General features: G+C 33.8%; 2 protein-coding genes across 3 annotated transcripts in view; one reads left to right on the forward strand and one right to left on the reverse strand.

Moving 5' to 3' along the window:
• Positions 1–20,987, reverse strand: part of LOC105218576 (apoptosis-stimulating of p53 protein 2) — a 224,699-nt gene that overhangs the window by 152,829 nt on the left and 50,883 nt on the right. Inside the window, exons 2-3 of the mRNA XM_054233753.1 lie at positions 20,217–20,775; positions 621–811 (exon numbers count right to left, since the gene is read on the reverse strand). The gene's annotated coding sequence lies outside the window, so the exon portion shown is untranslated. The remainder of the gene's footprint in view (positions 1–620; positions 812–20,216; positions 20,776–20,987) is intronic.
• The window catches only part of LOC105218657 (GTP-binding protein RAD), a 115,313-nt gene that overhangs the window by 31,196 nt on the left and 63,130 nt on the right, over positions 1–20,987 (forward strand). For both annotated transcript variants that reach the window (XM_054233759.1, XM_011194381.3), the window contains exon 3: positions 11,290–11,913. In XM_054233759.1, coding sequence (XP_054089734.1) covers positions 11,692–11,913 — 222 coding nt within the window. In that variant the 5' untranslated portion in view covers positions 11,290–11,691. The remainder of the gene's footprint in view (positions 1–11,289; positions 11,914–20,987) is intronic.

The raw sequence follows: 20,987 nt of genomic DNA on the forward strand, positions 1-20,987 counted from the left end.
AGGCTTGCGAAACGTCACGCACCTGATGTTTCAAAAGTCTTCAAAGAAAGTGAAGTTTTGGTGGGAGTAGATGGGCGAAATGTATGCCGCCACTTAAAGATTTGACTTTGTGGTTTAAGAACGTTGCAACAGAGACTACAGTCACGCAGCAAAGAGGCGGCTTATAAATTCATTTTTGTCAATATCAACACAAAAATATGCATTATCGCCTTTTAAACTAATTCCACACACTTAAAAAATCCTTAACACTTTCAACACAAAAAATTACTTAGAAACTAGTTAAATTCGAACTAGGCCGCAACTAGTTATTTTTGGGTGAGTTCGAAAATTGTGTGAGAAATAAACGGTATTGAAAATAAAAACAATTCATCCAACCTAAAATTATTATTATACTTAAAAATTAGTTAAATTCGTACTAGACCGTAACTAGTTGTTTTTGGGTGACTTCGAAATTTTTTGAAAAGTAAACTGCTTTGAAGCCCAGCAACAAAAACATAGTATAAATAATAAATAATCACTGATCTGTTAAATCTGGTTCAATATTAGTTTGAATTCATAAAATACAAGCGACGAAATTATTTTTAAAATAAAATCTACGAATATAATATCTAAAAACGCACCTTAATTCAAATATTACTGCTCCACCAATCCGCAATCTTCGATTTCCATTTCTGACTTCACGAACACTTCACTCATTTCTCTTACTTCCAATCCTTCCTACGTGAAATGCTTGTTATTGTATGGAAATGCGTATCATTTAGGCTGGCTTTGACGCCTCTTTTCGCCGATTTTCACAGTTGGTTGAGTTAAACTGTAATTTCGGAGAAAAAAAAACGAATTTGAATAAAAAGGTGCGGAAATAGGAGAGAATAAGCTGAGGTGAGGATGTAATAAGGGAAATAAAGTAAAAGAAGAAAATTTAAATGGATGAATAAGGGAAAATAGAAACGTTTAAGAAACTTGAGAAAGTAATAAAATAACTAAAGCAAAAATGGTTCACTTTATTTATGTCAAAAATTGGCAAAATCAATTTTTTTAAATAACCAAATTGAATTTCTAAAAAACAGAGTTGCCAGCTGTAAGTTAAAAAAAATCATAAATGTTTGAATGACATATTTATAACTGACAATATTTAACGCAGATGAGTTCTAAAACCTATAAAAGTAAATCTTGGTAAATAATAAAAAAGGGTTGCCACCTGTTACCTAATTGGCATGTTTACTATTGAGTATTGAGAAACAAATAAATAATAAAATATAATAATTATAATTTCATTTAATTTACAACCTTATTGGTGTAAAAAATAGAGTTGCCAGCTTTCCAAAGTCGTGGAAAAATTATATTATGGTTTTTACTCAATATTTTCTATATTTACAATAAAAGTTTTATTCGAAATATATAATTTCACGTACAAACTCTTACTACACAAAAATGTTTCAACAGGGTTGCCATATATTTTGCTTCAAAATTGAAATTTTTAACATATTATGTCATAAATATAAGTCTGTTTCGTGAGGGCAAGAACAAAAAGATGTGTAAATATATTCTGACAAAAGAATATTACAAAGAAAGAAGATAAGGTGTAACCAACAGTGGCAACACCTGTTTGGCATATTTTACAGAATTCAAAAAAAAATATTTATGCAAATAAGTACAAGTTTTCACTGCCATTAAGATGTCCTCCAGCAACTATGTATGTCACACACTTGTTAGATGTCGGTGAATTTAACACACCGATCACGATGTCATACAGTCGCCCACAGGATGACAAGGATGACAACGAAAATGTTTCCGCCTCAAATACACCCATCGATTGAAGTGCACTCACGAAGCCATTTTGTTGTGTTGTGACGTGTTATTTAATGCTTAAATGACTTGCTGAAACCAAACGAACAAACTGACGGACGGACTGCCGGATGAACGGCAGTGATGGACAGACTGAAGAACAGACTGATAGACGGATGAACGGACAAGCGGACGAGTGCACCAATATGGCCGGCAGTGTTGGCTGTCAACATTTTAAAGCGACAGGTGCTACCGCTGTTGTTGTTGCTATTGCTGTCGCCGGGTGTTTACTTTACGGTAACAACACAGATGTTTTCATGTCCAACAGCTTTTGCCTGCCAGCGGCCATTCGATTGGCAGTACCATTATATGTACATATGATGGCGCATGCCTCAAAAACCATTACAGTTATCGGTAAATGTTTGCCAAGCGTACGTGTAACTGATGCCTTACTCATGTACATACACATACACAAATATTTGTTTAGATTTTACTGTGTTCAACAGCAATGCGTCAGGCTTGACTATATTGTGTTCACTTTGCTGATAATAATGCATTGATATACATACACAGTGCACAGAAGATTAGCTTTATTTTGAAATAGAGCACGCATGGGTGTCGTTTTTACTCAAGTCTCCAATTTCAAGATGTACCTGCTTCGATAATTGTATTTTTGCATATTTTTCGTTAAAGCGTTTAACATAATGCAAAGCCTTCAAACCGTTAAATTGTTATCTTATCATAGCCGATTCACTTCATCAATAATTATGTTTCAGCAACTTGTGGCAACACATCTGTTTATTATTTTATGACTTTTTCCAAGCTTGTAAATGAGTAATCTGTTATTTTTATCATTATCAGTTCGTATGCACAACATGATACACTCACTCGCACAAATAATCCGTAGATTTCTAGTGTACCCAGTAAGGCAAAATAATAAAACAAAATTTTTAAAACCTCTGGCAGCATTTGACGAATTTATGGTTTTACGAAAACATGCATATATACGTTAAGAATCAAAATTAGGTTGAATTTTACAAATTATTTTCATTTAAATTATTTTAATTAATAACAGGTGGCAACTCCAAAACAAAAAATTCTTATAAAAGCAGTATTTAAGTGTTTTCTTGCATATTATACACAGCAAATCGTTTTAAATTTATAATCTGTATTTCGCATTCCGAATTAGGTGGCAACGCCATTGTGCGTTAGTTCTGAGTATGCTCTTTCGAATTGTTTTTTGTGAGTTTCAATGCATTTTTGCTTACCTTGGAACATTTAATGACTACATGTTCCATCATATTCATAAAAAAAAATCAAAATTAGGTGGCAACCTTTAATGATAAAACCCATATGAAGTGTACACATATGTGTGAGACACTTTATATGAAAATAATGATACTCTGCATTTTATTAAAATCTTATTTTTTTAATCTTTTACTTGCATATAATATTAATAGATCTTTATTGGTGGCAACACTGTTAAATAAATTTTATTTTCATGCTACTAAGCAGTACTAAAATTTTTAACTATTTAATGTTTTAACCGAAATTACTTGATAAAATTTTTTTAAATATGTGGCAACACTAAACGAAAAATTAAAAAAATGCTTTAATTTATTTTATTAAATTATTAATACAATATTTGTAATTCATGAAAATAAAATTCACATTCTAATCTAACCATAATTTATGAAATAGGGTTGCCAAACTTATGTTTTTTCTTAAAAAAAAAATTTTACTTCAAAAATAAATTTTTCTAAAATCGTAATTTTTCGAAATTCGAAATATTTGAAATATATAAAATTGTTTAAATATGTTACTTTCAACCACCAAAAAACTTCCAAATAGAGTTCAAACATTTATGCTTGTTTGGCAATAAAAGCTTTATTTTTCTATATTATTTTATAGAATTTTCGAACATCTGCCATTAATCACACGATATTTTATCGCTACAGTGAGATATTAATCGCTCTTGTTATATGAACTGTAATGAGAGGGGATTCACAAAACATAGTCGCGTATTATTTGCTGGTATAAATCTCCACTTGATACGACTGTTGTCAAAATTATGACATATGTATGTGCGTTAATCTTTTGACATGCTGTGGATTCAGAAAGATACTATATATAGGATATATAAATAAATAAAGCAATATAATGAAAAAGTTTAACTGGGCTTAGTGGAACAACTTGCAAAGATTTAAATATTAATATTATTATGGAGAATATTTCATTTCTAAATGCTTGAAGGAAAAGCGAAAACCAAGGACTTGCAAGGCTTAAGCAATTTGTGGTTGTGGTTGTTGTGAAGCAACATACTTTTCCACTTTTTCCATACCAATTCTCAGAAACCAACACTTATAAATTATGCATTTGAGCAACAACCGTTAAAAAGAATCCCAGCTCCGATTTTCAATCCGCATAAATTTGTGCGCCTACAAATTGGGCAATTACCGTGATATTCAAATTTATTCGCTTGGAAAATTACACTTTGTCGTTGTCATCGCCGTCGTCTTCATCGCCGTTTATGAGACACACTCTCACAAATCAAGCAGATAATGAGAAGCGTAATAAAACAAAAGAAATCGTCTATAAATAAGTATCAAGTGCTCACCGAAGAGTTCATACCATAAATTTCGCACCCAAATACACATGTCTTCATTTATAATACATATAAAAATGTCTATCGATGATTGGAAATGTATATTTGATTCGTGTGAATCTCAATCAGTGCTTGATTGTACAACATTTGCAAGCGCAATAAAAAAAAATCATGCATACATTTAGGCGGATAAACATGAAATGTGTATGTCGATGAGTATGTGAGTACATGCCCTGTCGAAAATCGAATGTAAAGAGTATAGAAACAGTGTTATGGATTTGACTTAATGCTATATAGTTAGAAAGTGAGAGAAAACGACAATGAAATTTGGCAACAGTGTAATTTTCTTAAAAAATAGTTCTGTGGAAGGACGAAAAAGGGTTTCTAATAACGCTTAAAGCTGGTCTTCATATTTTTTCCTCTTGAACGTGAACTTCTATTAAAAATCAGGGTCGAAGAAAAAATTGTCTAGGCCCGTGAAGATTTGAGCAAAGAACAAGGTCTCTAATGTAACCAACCCTCTTTCAAAATCAAAAACTCTCTTGTAATTTCATTAAAATTCCCTAGAGGGAATGCCAAAACCCACCAGAACTGCCGGCCAAAAAGCAAACCAAACACTTTGCTGCTAAGTCACTTTGGTATTGCTTTCAACAAAGCCTTCGGCAACTAAACTAAAGTGTCTGATTTAATCAGGAAGTAAATTACCAGTCAAATACCATGACGTCGCAATGGAACTAAAACAAAGCTTAGCCAAACTAAGATTTCAGCAAAGAACTAGGCAAACAGCATGTCATGTGCTGAAGTCGAGCTGGCCAAGCCCAATAAAATAAATCAAAGGGAAGTAAGAAATAGTGTGAGTAAAGTGGCAGAAATGTATGTACCCAATGCTAACATGGAAATATGGCAGCGGAGAGGCATATCCGATAATCACGCCGGCAAATGCTGTCAATCAAAGTTGGCACAATACGGTAAGCCAACAATTTCAGCTGACAGCAAAATAGCAAACGGCAAACGGCTGTTAACGCAGTGGCTCGAGTGAGCTGACGCTTGAGGCATGATGAGCTGATGATCCTTTAGGGGAAAATCAAATACAATTCACATAAATGTTTGCGTGTGAATTGAGGAAATTGAGTAACCCCGCAAAAATTACTTGAATTTGAATGCAAGCAGTGGGAGTTAAAAATGTTAGTAGTTAGTTGTTAAGGAAAGGTCTTCGAGAAACTAGAGATCACGACTGAACTGATATCGAATATACATAGATAAGGAAACTAGTTCAAGTGTTTCTGATATTAGCCTTCACAAAACTAGAGAAAATTATGTTGTAGATCATAGCATAACATGGCATTACTTAACATAGCGCAACATAACTTAACTTAGTACAAAATGAACAAAATATTTTATCTATATTTACATAAAACATAAAATATAACTTAAAACACAAAACTTACTAAATTAAACGTAATTAGAATTAACTTAATGAATCAAGAAGTAATGAAACATAACATAACATAGCACGACTTAACATAACATAAGGTCAAAATGGATAGTGGAAGCATAAAATAACTCCACATAAGACAATATAACATAACTCAACACAAACTTAACTTAACTTAACTTAACATAACGTAACATAGCATAACATAACGTAACATAGCATAACTTAACAAAAATGAGCATATTAAAGAGCAAAGTTTTACCCAACAAATTTTGCTTTAAGAGTTAGTAACAGCTCCAAAGCTATATCATACCTTCCCTTCACTGAGTATAAGTAAAGGTCGACCAGCTGGGGCCCTCCATAAAAGGAGTGTCAGCAAAAATCAATTAATCGCACGGAAGGAAGAAAAAAGAAAAAGCAAAAGCAGTGCAAAAAGAAATACCTAAATGAAGGCGTCGAACCGTTAAAGTAATGGCTGTTGGCGAGCGAAAGCAGCTTGCTGAGGGTTCATTGAGTTATCCGATAATGGCGCACATATGCATGTCTATATGTAAGGTAGATACATATGTACGTATGTAGGAATTTTTTGTTTACTTCTATGTCCATATGAGTGTAAACGTATTTATGTGCTGCAAAAATGTGTCTAAATAAACGAGCGGCACTTGCCACCAACGGTGCCTTGCCAGCCGAGAAATATTTGCAACTTTGCCGCCACATTTGTGGCCGCAAACGGATGACGTGATGATGGTTGTTGTTTTTGTTTGTTGGGCAGCACCGATAAATTCTATGTCATCAATTTATTAGTTAGCAAAAAAATGTGGAAGGAAGGATTTTTGCGGAAGGAAGTAGTGAAAGGATGATTTGGAGGGAAGAAAACATATTTATTGGTGAAGACGGACTAGAATGTATAATTTGAGTTAGTGGACATTGTTTTTGAGTTAGACTCGATGAAGAAAGATATTTCGATATCAAAATGAAAATAAGAAGGAGATATTTTTATATAAAAATATACAGTACTTGTAAAGAAAGCGGTTGGAGATGATGAAAGAGGCGAAATATAGAACTGATAATAGACATATATGGTCTCATAAGATCACTGTAGTTCAATTTCAACAAAAACAAATTGCAAGCCACTACATAACCTACAAATAAATAAATGCAATGCGACACAAATACCAAATATTATAGCCACTTCCCTGGAAAGTCTTATGCGCCACAACTTGTGGTCATGTAGCATATCTCATATGTTTTTACAGTTCGAAGCATAACAACTTTGACAACTTAAGTAATTTGCCATCGGCTTAACTCCACTCCAGCTCCCATGTGACCATATATACAGTTATGTAGTAGCTGTGAGCATGTGAGTAGTACCGTTATTTGCCAAGTAAGCACATGAAGCTGCAATGCAAACAAACACAACGAGCCACGAGTGCTTAGCAAAATGACAAGAAGCCAGTGGAGAGTGGATTGGAGGCATTTCTCAGTTGAGCAACAAACATAAATGGAGAAAACTGCCAAGTACAACTAGTGTCAGGAGACTTCGGAAGACTAGGAAGAAAACAAATAACAGCAAAGCAAACCAATATGGGTTTCCAGTGCACATGAAAGGCACGTCGTCTACCTACTCACGTTTCCGTTCAAAAGCTCATACATGCACCTTTCGAATACAGAAGCTGGCTGGCAGCTTGCTTAACGGCTGAGTTGGATTTAACGCCTCAATGGCCAGCACTAACATGTGCTTCTGCTCGACCAAGCCACGAGAGTGTATAGACATTTTTATAACTGCTTCTAGTTGTATGTATATATGTACTCTTATGTAAATATGTATTTCGTTAAGTGCATGCATCAATAAAACTCCAATTAACATGTGCAAAAGTTACCCCAGCTGATCTTAAGTAAATAACGAATATTAAGCTTTGGAAATGTTTTTGAGTTAAATTAATGATTTTAACTCAGCGAAAGTGCTTACGAAATGCAGCAAAAATTCTGCATTTTGAGTTTCAATGCATTGAGTTGAATAAATTTTGTCAGCTTACTAATGCATTTCAAAGTTCATATGTTTAAAAAGCCGACAGATGGTGCGGGAGTAGAATTTTTGTGAAATTAACCAATTTCAAGGCTTGATATTCAACCAGGAAAGACAATCGCACCTTATGCGATATTATTCATATATACATATAGAATAGCGAAAGGAACTCGAATTATAAAACTATTAGCCCGCTAGATGGCGCTAGAGTGTAATTATCAGTAAAACTAGTAATTATGGTCAATTATTGCCCATAATAGAGCTTTAATGCGGTTAAAATTCATAATGGATTATAAAAGAAGTGAATTTCAAAAAAAAAAAAAAAAATCGATCAGATTAAGTGAATGAAAATATCTTCAATATGGTAGTCGAACTATCGAAGGGTACATTTCAAGACTTTAGGAAAATTTTAGCATTTTATATTTAATATTAAAGGTGAACTTCCGGATAAAGTTTATTTTTACTAAAATCGGTCACTAGTGCAGCAAACTTTATACTTTTATAATTTTTTTTTGTGTAAAAATTATATTATTATACAAGATTTTAAACTATTTAATTGTCTTTAATTTGATATATGTTATAGATAAATAAAGCTATTTAATGAATTAAAGAATTTTGAAATATTAGGAGGCTTTTTCAATTAATAAAAATACAGTTGAACTTCCATTACTCGTATCACCACAATTCACAAAAAAACTTCGAGTTAGAGATACATCCGAGTTATGGAAGGAAATTTGTATGAAATTTGACTATTATTGCCAATTCAAGAGTTCGAGTTAAGGAGCACTTCGAGTTACAGATATTCGAGTTATGGAAGTTCAACTGATATTTGTAGAAATTCTGAAAAAAAATTAAAAGACTACGAATATATAAATACATATATGGGAAAACTATAATCAAATAAAAAATAATGCCTCTCAAATACATAAAATAATTAACTTTCGATCATTTTTATACACCGCAATTTTGTTATTAAAGTGCGGCTAATAATTGCCACACTCACAATTAACTAAATGCACCACCTTTAACGACGCACCGAAACACCATCCACACTATTTGCTGCGCCAAAAATATGACACACTTAAGCGTCTTATCGATTTTTTGGCTAATCGATAAAAATGCCAACAACATGAAATATGAGTTGCGAGACCTTAATAAATTTTCTACTCACAAACACATAGTTTATATTATATTAAATATTATACTTTCTTGTATGTATAATGGCATGACTATTTTTAGTGTGAAATTTCTAACGGCACCAACACACCCACAAGCATTATACCAAACTATACATAGTTGCTGTTGTTGTTATTTGTTTTTGGTTTTCAAACGTAGAGAAATTTAGTTGATTTAACCAGCAGACAGTGGCCAGCCATATTGATTATGTATATTTGCGCATAAAAATACTTTCAAATGCATATAAGTACACAAGTGTGTAACTATGAATTTATTTAACTATGTATCTATATATGTATACATATATACATGTGGCTATACAAATAAATGCATGCATTAGTTGAAGGATTTAAAGCTTTCGATGATTGATATACCGACTGAGTGGATTTATATTTATTTTTCGATTTTTTGTTGTACAAACAGTGTATTTGCGCAAATAAGTAACAATTTCATTGTGAACTGAAACTATTTGCTTTGTTAATTACTTCCAAATGAATTGCTTTTATAAAAAAAAGTATATTCAGATGACATGTAAATAATTTAAAGATATTCGCTTGAGATTCTACAGCAATTTATAGTCAGAGTACTATTGTCGCTATAGAATTACGGAGTCTTATGCTTTAAAAGACAACTCTGAAAATAATTTTTTTTTTTTTTGGAAAACCCCTTTAAGAGTGATAATTTTTTGCCCGTTTTTCATATGGAGATCGTCCTATCCTTCCATCGTTTATAATCTTGCTTGCCTATATGTAATTCATTTTTTTTCATATCCTATATATGTTTTAATTTTCTAAAATCCAACTTTTTTTAGTCAGAGTTTTTAGGTTAAAATTCTTCCCAAAGTCTTTTCGAACAAGATAAATATACATATTTATATCTTTACATCTAAGAGATATATGTTTAGTTTAATTTTCTAATGGAGTTATAACAAGAAAAAACGTTAACTTCGGCTGTACCGAAGGTAATATACCCTTCACAGGTGCATTTCTTTTCGTAACTATTTGTTTAAGCAAATCTAAAGACGCAAGAAAAAGTAAGTAAAAAAATAGAAAACATTTTACTAATTCTTTTTAGCCGGAATTTAGATTCCGATCGTTTGGTTTGTATGGCAGCTATATGATATAGTGGTCCGATATCGGCAATTCCGACAAATGAGCAGCTTCTTGAAGAGAAATAACATCTGCAAAAGTTCATATTTCGATATCTTAAAAACTGAAGGAATAGTTCGTACATATACAGACGGACATGGCTAAATCGACTCAGTTCAACATACTGATCATAGGGCCTCCGACGTTTCCTTCTGGGTGTTACAAACTTCGTGACAAACTTAATATACCCTGTTCAGGGTATAATTATAACCTAACTTAATCTAAGAACACACACGCAGAGAAACTATAGCGGAGAATATGTTACGATACGATCTATGGATCTGACAATCTATTATATGAAACTGGGGATAATTCGCTCCCACAAATTTGTTATAACACGCAAACAAATGGCTGAGACAATTAAGATGTTAATTAAGTCATTATACATATGTATTGTTCACACTTGTTCAATTAACCTCAAACAATTAGTTTTTCATAACTATTATTGGGAAGGATAACAACCTAGTTTAAATAAAATTGCATTACTTAGTCTTTTCGATCCCTGCCATTGATCTTGGGCTACAATCTCGCTTTGATAACTTGACGAATATTCAAAACTTTAGGAGACAGCAGGAAGACCACTATTTGAGCTCATTATAAGAAAACGAAAAACAAAGATATTTCCGTAAAATAGAGAGATGGAGCCAATAAGTAATCAATTGTCATAGGAATGATGAACAATTTTTTAAAACCAACTTTCGTCTGATACAAATATTTTAGAGATACTCTGTGGTTTTCAGGTATTCTTGTCATTGCTAATGCTATTGAAAGCACTAAAACACATTTTAATGAACTATATAGTATAATTTATATGGATTTTGTTAACAATTTTGAACCTGATTTTTTTTCTTTTGATGACGTTTATTTTTCCATTTCTCGCTGAACACAATACAGTTCAGAACACTATACATATGGCTCATTGCTTTATCTTCAATTATATGTTAAGTGAACGATTAGTTAATCGACTAATTTAGCAACTCTAATTGAAAACAATTAACTAAATTGTCTAATTATATTAATTGTTTAATTAGAATTGATTGCTCTAATCTTTAAGATTGATTTATGGAAATGAGGCAAATGAACTACAACAAAATTTTTTCTTTTTAACTTTCAGCAAATTTGCCGTTTTTGGAACAAAATACTGCTACTAATTAAACAACAAACATAATTACTTAAATCAAAATAAGCACAACAACAACACACTGCAAACAACAAAGTCAAAAGAAAATCAAAGTGATTGCCAACAAGAAAGGCAACCAAATTGAAAGCTCACCAAAAATTGCGAATTACACAAAGTAAAACACCGTGACACCACAAATAAACACAACCGTCAGCAACAAAAACGAAAGCAACATTGTGACCAAAAATAAGCACAACAACAAACAGCAATAAACAAAGCAACGCACAGCAAGAAACATCAAAGAGCAACGCGCACAGAGTGGCGAATAGCAAATTGCAAATAAAAAAGCGAGTGCAAGCAAATCTCAAAGTGCAGCAGTGAAAATTCAGCCTCAAAATGGTCGACGACTTTTCACCGATGCGCATGCAGAAGAAGACGCGCAGCGCTTCCATTTGCGCCACAAGCGGCGGCAGCATCGAAACGGCCATACATAATATGCCGTCGTACGGCGCAGCATCGGGCAGTGCCACACCCGAGAGCGGCGGCACGCCCGGCTATCGGCGTCGACGACCGGCCACACGGTCGCAAAGTGCGCGCATCACAACCGGCGCCAAATCGGTAAGTTGACGAAAAACCGAAAAATGCCACTCAGGCAGATCTATATATGTACCTACAGTATATATACTGTTTATTTATATACTTTGTTGGTTTATTTACTTGTCTTGTCGCTTTGTTACAAATTCGTTTTGTCGATTTTGAATTGCAATTCGCTTTTTTGGTTGTTGTTTTTAGACCTTTATTTTAGTGCCTTTGCATTGCATTTACGTTACCACATGCCGCAACGGCCACAGATTTTGCATTTATCTATTGTTCAGATGCTATGAATATGCATGGGAGATTGTAAGAGACACATTTCGTTGGAAGATCGATGTGATTTTATAATGCGAAATGTTTTCTGTGTTGTTTTTGTTATTTATGTACATGTTCTATTTGTGATTATACGAATGCCGCACATGCCTCAGGTGCAATGTACGTCTCATTGTGGGTGTACGGGGCCGACGAGCTCGGGATAACTTTATTCATCTTTCATCAGGCTGGGAACGGGTTAGAGCACCGTTGTCCTCTTGCGTCATATTCCTAGAATTATGGAACTCTCCTGAGTTCGTTAAGGTTTGGTCAAGAATCAGCTCCTACATGACTGGAGATCTTTCTGGCGCAGAGAAGAAGGAAGGAGGTCATTAAATTACTATTCATTAGCAAGGCCATCTTACCTCAATATATACATGGGAGGAAGCCAAAACTCCTTTTGAACTCAAATTCCCAAAAATGTATGGAGAAAGACGCAGTGAAGACACCTATTCACTTTTTCCGGGCTGAGGTTGAAACATCTCGGTAATCTAATCTTCGGCGAACCAGACAAATTTCCCAGCCGCGATAAATTTGACAGGCTCGAAGCACTTCGTCTATATAATTTAAGATTCTTTCACGATCTATATTTAGAAGTTCTTAGCATAGCAAAGAACCGCCATTTTTAGCTTTTCTTGTAGAATCCTTCGTTACTCGTTTCTTAACCTAGCCTAAACAAAGGTCGATCCACTCATTGTGTCCTCCATTAACAATATCTAACTGTCGATAGCAGTATATGAAAAATGCCTCCTTAACTGTTAAACGATCAGAACTCACAACTGATGCGCACAAAAGAAATGTGTATTTAAAAACTCCCAACGGCAAAAGCACAAAAACACCAGCAACTTTGGTGTCGAGTGAGTAGTCGACTTTCTGCTTTGGCTTGAAACCATTGGCGGAAAACAATTTCCCTTTATAGAAATGACACCACAAGCGCTGGTGCAAACATCAAACCCGAACGGAAATACGAGAGCGGAAAACTTGCACAACACCACGGGAAATAGGAAATTGAAGTGAACACACACAGAAATGAAGACAACAAGAACAAAATAAGAAAACAACAACAGCAATTGGTGATGACTTTTGGTTAAAAACACCAAAATGGGAACTATCAAACTGGTGTAAATACTGACATGGGTGTATACATATAAACTCTACTATATAGACGCATATATATGTATATATAAATTTTAGAGATATAGATAGATCTATATACGAATATTGAGTCATGTAAACCTTGCAAATGCAAATATTTTTGTTTGTATGTATTCCTAGCGAATTTCACTTGCAATTTGATTTCGAGTAACAATTCTAAAGGATGATTGTAAATAAATATTTTCGTTAAATTGGAAAATGTTTGTGCGGAAAATTATGAGCTATTGATGGGGAAGAAATAAAACAAAAATATTTTTATTACAAATTATTGAATATTTTTGGAATTATTTCGTTGTTCTTTTCAAAATAATGCATAAAGGAAGTAAAACAAGCATTTTATTATATTATATTGTTTGACGAATAATACTCGCATGCCAGACATCAATGCAGATTTCGAGGTCACAGAATTTACTAAGATAGAAATTTATCTAAATACTACCAAAAATTAATTATAGAAAATATTGAATGGTGTCTATGCACTCGGAGATAAATTGCTCTAATGATAAATGATAAGCATGCTCTCGCGACTCTGTATTTTTTAGTATTTCAAGGTAAATCCAAAATTATGATACTGCGAAACGCAATTTTATGCTCAAGAAAGAAAGTAATTGCATTAATTAAGTCATAAATTGACTCAATTTAAATGAACTTATTGACTCAATTTAATTTAAGAATTAGTATTTAATAGTTGTCGACAATTTCTTTTGATTTTGTTTGTGAAAATAGGTCAAAGCTTGTCAACTTAGAACGAACTTTTTGCTCAATCTAATAGCGTTTTTAGACAGGAGCTAATTGATAAATTAAACTAAAGAGCAACGTTCTAGCAAAACGCTCAAACACATTCTTGAGCTTACTTAGTTGTAAATAGATTTAAGATTTTAATACTTATTGTTAGGCTTTAAACAAAGCAGATTCAATAAATAAAGAAATATTGAAAAAAATAAAATAAATTAATTAATTAATTAAACGACCTCTGCTCGACTAAAACGCTTATTAAGATCGATTTACCATACAAAAAAAATCTACATTGATTATTAATTGAATTTTAATCGACTTGAAAATCAAATGCAACTCTGCGACAAAGACATACGTTCGATATACGTTCTTTGTCTGCAATTGGCTGAATTTATTGATAACAAGGAAGGGCTAAGTTCGGGTGTAACCGATCATTTTATACTCTCGCAATTTATTTATTTAACTTTATTTATATTATATAATACACAATTTGACCCACATATTCGTCATATATATCGTATAAAGTCCATTGAAAGTTGGAAACCATAATGTTAGGTTAGAAGCACCGAGGTCCTCGTGTTCGATATATGGGGCCTTGAAAACCTATGGTCCGATTTCGGCGATTTTTAGAATGGGGCTGCCACACTATAAACATAGTATTTGTGCAAAGTTCTGCACCGATATCTTCACTAGTACTTACTTTATATATTGTAAAGTAAACGATTCAGATTGTCTTCAAAGTTCTGGTATATAGGAAGTAGGCGTGGTTATGAAGCGATTTGGCCTATTTTCACAACATATCATTGGGATGTAAGGAAACTATTACAAACCAAGTTTCATTGAAATCGGTCGAGTAGTTCCTGAGATATGGTTTTTGACCCATAAGTGGGCGACGCCACACCCATTTTCCATTTTGTAAAAAAATATGAGTGCAGCTTCCATCTGCCATTTCTTATGTGAAATTTAGTGTTTCTGACGTTTTTCGTTAGTGAATTTCAATTTTTCAACCCAACCTTTGTATGGGAGGACTGTATTAAGAAGTGGCTAAAAAAACGACTGCAGAAAGTTTTGTTTATATAGCTCTATTGGTTTGCGAGATATGTACAAAAAACCTATTTGGGGGCGGGGCCACGTCCACCTCCCCAAAAAAAATTACATCAAAATATGCCCCTTCATAGTGCGATCCTTCATACCAAATTTTATTTCCATAGCTTTCTTTCTTAATGGCTTAGTTATGGCACTTTATGTGTTTTCGGTTTTCGCCGTTTTGTGGGCGTGGCAGTGGTCCGATTTTGCTCAAAGCAACCTTCCTATGGTGCCAAGAAATAAGTGTGCCAAGTTTCATCAAGATATCTTAATTTTTACTCAAGTTACAGCTTGCACAGACGGACGGACAGACAGACATTCGGATTTGAACTCCACACTTCATCCTGATCACTTTGGTATATATAACCATATATCTAACTCGTTTAGTTTTGGGTGTTACAAACAACCGTTATGTGAACAAAGCTATAATACTCTCTAGCAACTTTGTTGCTAACAACTTTGTTGCGAGAGTATAAAAATGTATAACAGCTGATCGGTTATCGACTAGCCGGCAGTGTAAAAGGCAAAAAAGGGTTTCCCAATAAAAATTTTGATTTATCAATTAAGTTGGCTGTCTAAAAACGCAATAGTTGGGCTTAGGGCGCAATCTGGACACTTCGTGGAAAAAAGTATGATAAAAATTTACAATAAAACGTTTTGATTTTCTGCAATTTGGTTTGGTTTGGTTTCTTCTCACAAAAAAAACAGAGTCTTGTAAAAAACTTCACTCGCTTGTACTTGTAAGAGGGCTTTTATAAAGCGAAATTGTAAATTATGTGCCAATTGAACAATTAGTTCCAATTAAGTGATAATTGTACCATTAGTTAATTGCGCCAGTTTGTGATAAATTAAGCGTAATTGAAAGTTAGAGTAAAATATTTAATATTATGCAGAAAACTTTCGATTTTAGAGGGAAAATTAAACGATCTGTAGCTCTACTATATTTTAAATAAATTTAAAAGACTTAAATAGACTTTGCGGTGATTAAAAAAGCCATTCTTAAAGTAAATATTAATATATGGCTAATGCAAAAGAAATCTGTATATACAGGTGTTGATACGGCAAACTCCTGCCATTTCCCAACTCCCACATCATCAATCACCATTCAAAATGTATGCTTAACACATTACTCTGTGTTGAAATGCTGGATTTTCTCTGTAATTGCTATTAGAAGTCAAGTATTAATTTACACATTTGTGTGCGCTTTGGTTTCACCATACAATTAAAAGTTCAGCAAAGTAAGAAATAACTGCGTCACACTGTTATCGAATGGGAAAACGAAGGACTCAAGTGAAGATATGCTTAGCAGAAGAATAGAGAAATGCTCAAATTACTGCTAAGTGTTTGCACGCACTCAAAAACCTGCTGAACAGCTGCCTCCTGAGAGTGATGCTTCAAATTACAGACACATTATTTGCACCAAAAAATTGGTTGCTTTAGGCAAGGAAATTCAAAAAGGAGAAAAATATATATATATATATTTGAAATGTAACAAATTAGAAAGAACTGAACCTAAGTCTAACATATACGTACAAGTATTAAATGAAGATTATTCTTTAAATGTGACCAAAAAATATATTTTTGTATAGATATTTCTGTGTAAAAGTCTTTATATGACTTAAAATATATAAACACACATGTAAGTGTTATAGAAAATGCATTTAAGGCGCGAAGACGCCAGGAAGCCGGAAAACCGCACACTCACTCATCTCATACACACACACACACACACTCCCACCGAGATCTTTAGTACCGCCAACCAAGTGCTGAAAAAAAATCGGACTCACGGTGAGTGTTAAGCGTTGATAAATTATGTGACGTTTAGCGACTCAAGAACACGTGTACGTACATATGTAATTGTAAATAAGTGTGTGAATATGTGTACACTGTAGCACTTGAATGTTGCTGAGCGTGACACAACGACTTGCTGACTGATTGACTTATATGCGCTGTCAACTTCTTAGCTGCGGGGTAATTGAGTATTTGATTGTTTGAACTCACAGCAGAGTGGCGCGCCATTTTTTAAGGCTTCCTTTCATACACACATTCATACACTGTTTTATAACAAGCGCTTATGTATATGTAATAAAATTCTTCTTGTAGCCAAGTTGATTGACTTTGGAAGTGTCAACAGTCGTCGTCTAAGCAAATACTTGATGGCAAATTGAGTGTCCTCACTAATCACCACATGTATATATGAGTATATATAAATATACATACGACGGTATGTACATATATGTTTGTATAGACGAGTACAAGTTTACCAGTGTTTGAAAGCGCCATCAGTTGTGTGTCTACACATATGTTCACTTATGACGAGCACTTGAGTGTTGATGAGGCATAATTAATGAATTTTTCGAAAGCATACATTTTGATATTATTTTTTATGAACATTTTCATCTCTATAAAAATGTGCGCCATAAAAATTTGTGGAGTTTATGGTTAGTAATTTGTGCAGAAATTAAGGACATGTGTGTGAAAAGTCAATTAAAAACTTTTTGGTAATAAATGAAATTTTCGTTAAATTTTGAAGAATTTAATCACTAATTGGGTTGATAAAAGATGATTTTTATACTCTCGCAACAAATGTTGCTAAAGAGAGTATTATAGTTTTGTTCACATAACGGTTGTTTGTAACACCCAAAACTAAACGAGTTAGATATAGGGTTATATATACCAAAGTGATCAGGGTGAAGAGTGGAGTTCAAATCCGAATGTCTGTCTGTCCGTCCGTCCGTCTGTGCAAGCTGTAACTTGAGTAAAAATTAAGATATCTTGATGAAACTTGGCACACTTTTTCCTTGGCACCATAGGAAGGTTGCTTTCGAGCAAAGGAAGGTTGCTTTTGAGCAAAATCGGACCACTGCCATGCCCACAAAATGGAAAACCGAAAACACATAAAGTGCCATAACTAAGCCATAAATAAAGCTATGGAAATAAAATTTGGTATGAAGGATCGCACTATGAAAGGGCATATTTGGATGTAATTTTTTTTGGGAAGTGGGCGTGGCCCCGCAGTCGTTCTGCAGTCGTTTTTTTCAGCCATTTCCTTATACAGTCCAAAAATTACAGAAATCGGATAATAACCACGCCCCCCTCCCATACAAAGGTTAGGTTGAAAATTACTGAAAGTGGGTTAACTCACTAACGAAAAACGTCAGAAACACTAAATTTCACAAAAGACATGGCAGATGGAAGCTACACTCAGATTTTATTACAAAATGGAAAAAGGGCGTGGCGTCGCCCACTTATAGGTCAAAAACCATATCTCAGGAACTACTCGACCGATTTCAATGAAACTTGGTTTGTAATAGTTTCCTTACATCCCAATGATATGTTGTGAAAATAGGCCAAATCGCTTCACAAACGCGCCTACTTCCTATATACCAGAACTTAGAAGATGATCTGAATCGCTTACTTTACAATATATAAAGTAAGCACTAGTGAAGATATCGGTGCAGAGCTTTGAACAAATACTATGTTTATAGTGTGGCAGTCCCATTCTAAAAATCGCCGAAATCGGACCATAGGTTTTCAAGGCCCCATATATTGAACACGAGGGCCTCGGTGCTTCTAACCTAATATTATGGTTACCAACTTTCAATGGACTTTATGCACTATATATGACGTATTTGTGGGTCAAATTGTGTATTATTAATATAAATAAAGTTAAATAAATAAATTGCGAGAGTATAAAATGTTCGGTTACACCCGAACTTAGCCCTTCCTTACTTGTTTTATTTAAAATTTTTAAATGGGTAACAAGCTAATTTAAAAAAAATTACCCATAAATTAACTTTAAAGCTTCTAGCTTGACTTCTACATTGTAATATTTTTTTTTCTCAAAATTGTATAATTGTATTAAATAAAAAACTGTAAATAGGTGGCAAGCCTCCTAAACAAAACTATTCAACAGTGAATCCTATCTGGAGTTATTCATTATCCATTTTGTAATCATTTATTTATCAATTTTTAATACTCGAAAATTTTAAACATGTGGCAACCCTCCTAAAAATCTGTTCAACAGCAAGTCTTCTTAAATCTATTTTATTTGATATCCATATTGCAATAATTTATTTATTTTATTAAATGTGGGGAATTAGAATTTTTAAATAGGTGGCAACCTTTCTGAAATAAAAATAACCCTTCCATTGTAAAATATCTAAATAAATATCTTTATTATTATAACAGTTTCTCCCATATTACAATAGTTCTTTTATTGCTTTTATTTTAATAGGTACGATTTTTTAATATGTGGCAACATTGTTGCAGAAGTATTTCCTGAAAGCGCTTTAGAATAAGGCTAAAAAATAAATGTAGATAATATTACAAAATTGATTTAACACTTTAGCAAAAGACTATTTTGACGAATTAATTTTACTCTCTTACTTGAAAAATGACCATACAAAAAATTCGGGAAAATTTTCAAAAAAAACGTCAAACCCGATCCGATCGACCCACAACTTCAAAGAGTTTTCGAAACTTCAACCTCGACAGTGTTTGTTTGCAAATATCCTAAACTCTCTACTTGTCATCAAGCGTCTCAAATGCTCCCAGAAACTCCTTTAACCACATTCTAATCAAAAATTCATTTTTTGTTTTCCCACTTCCAAAAAATTCAATAAGGTCTTAGATTTTCGATTTAAAATCACTCACTTGCAAACAGGAGACAGCAAAGCTTACCTTCAACACTCAAGCTAACAAGCATTTCAGCCACAAGAAGTTAACTTGTTTGCCTAATTGCCGCCTCGCATGCGACACTAATCGTATGCCAGAGGAATAAAGTGCGTGCACAACAATAACTATCAGTTGCAGCAGCAGGCAGAGCATGAAAACCAGGTTTTAAGCGCAAAAGTCATTTAACGAACGAAACGAGCGTAGAAAATCAAAGAAGAATAAGAAATTAAAATACGAAAATCTGGCACATGCATGCTCGAGCATGCACTGTTACTTATTGCTTGTTTAGTTTTTGTTTTTATTTTTGTAATGTTGCAACTTCTAACTTTTGATACATGGCATGCATGTGCACCTTCACTTACCGCTCTTTTAAATCATTCTAATCTCGATTGCGCCCGCTTTCAGACGGTTTCTCTTTCCATCTCGCTCACTCGTTTCCATTTGCATTTCAGTTGATTTGCATATCGCACTTGTTCCGATTTCCAGCGATTTCCTTTTCCGGAGTCATATTTCGTGAGACTGCCAACTTCACACACGCCAGCACACATACCACAGGGCAGCCTCAAGCCTTACTCTTCTCGACAGCCTCATATGGTGCGTGCATTTCGCTGGCATATTGCTCAACATTTCAACTGCAAATGAAAGTGTTACATTGCATGCTTTCTTTCTTCGGCAGCCATTTCTTGCAACTCGTTCGTGCCACATGCGTTAATTCTGTGAAAATTCACTTGTTTGTGGATTTAGTGCAAAGTTCAACGCTTGTTGACAAATACTAAGCTGGTGAGCTTGTATGTGTGTGTCTTGCAAGGCGTGTGGACTTGGCTGCGGTTGCGTTTGCCATGTTGTTGTTTGTGTAAATTTGTGGCAGTTGTTGCCACACATTTCCGACTTTCAGTGACTTGTGAAGTCTGCATTTGATGACTGTAATGAAAGAAATGTAAATTGTAAGTACTCTGTGGTAATTGAAAAGAGGTGGAAAACTGAAATTTTGTATAAAATTGTATGCAATTTGTAAAATTGGAATATAAAAACCACTTTTAAAATAAAGTTATTATGTCTAAGATAAATTAAAAATGATAAATATAATGGAAAGGCAATATGTGTTAGGTGAAGGTGCTGATCTCCGCGACGGA

This window comes from Zeugodacus cucurbitae, chromosome 6 (assembly GCF_028554725.1).
Source record: "Zeugodacus cucurbitae isolate PBARC_wt_2022May chromosome 6, idZeuCucr1.2, whole genome shotgun sequence".
In the NCBI taxonomy this organism is placed as follows: Eukaryota; Metazoa; Arthropoda; class Insecta; order Diptera; family Tephritidae; genus Zeugodacus; species Zeugodacus cucurbitae.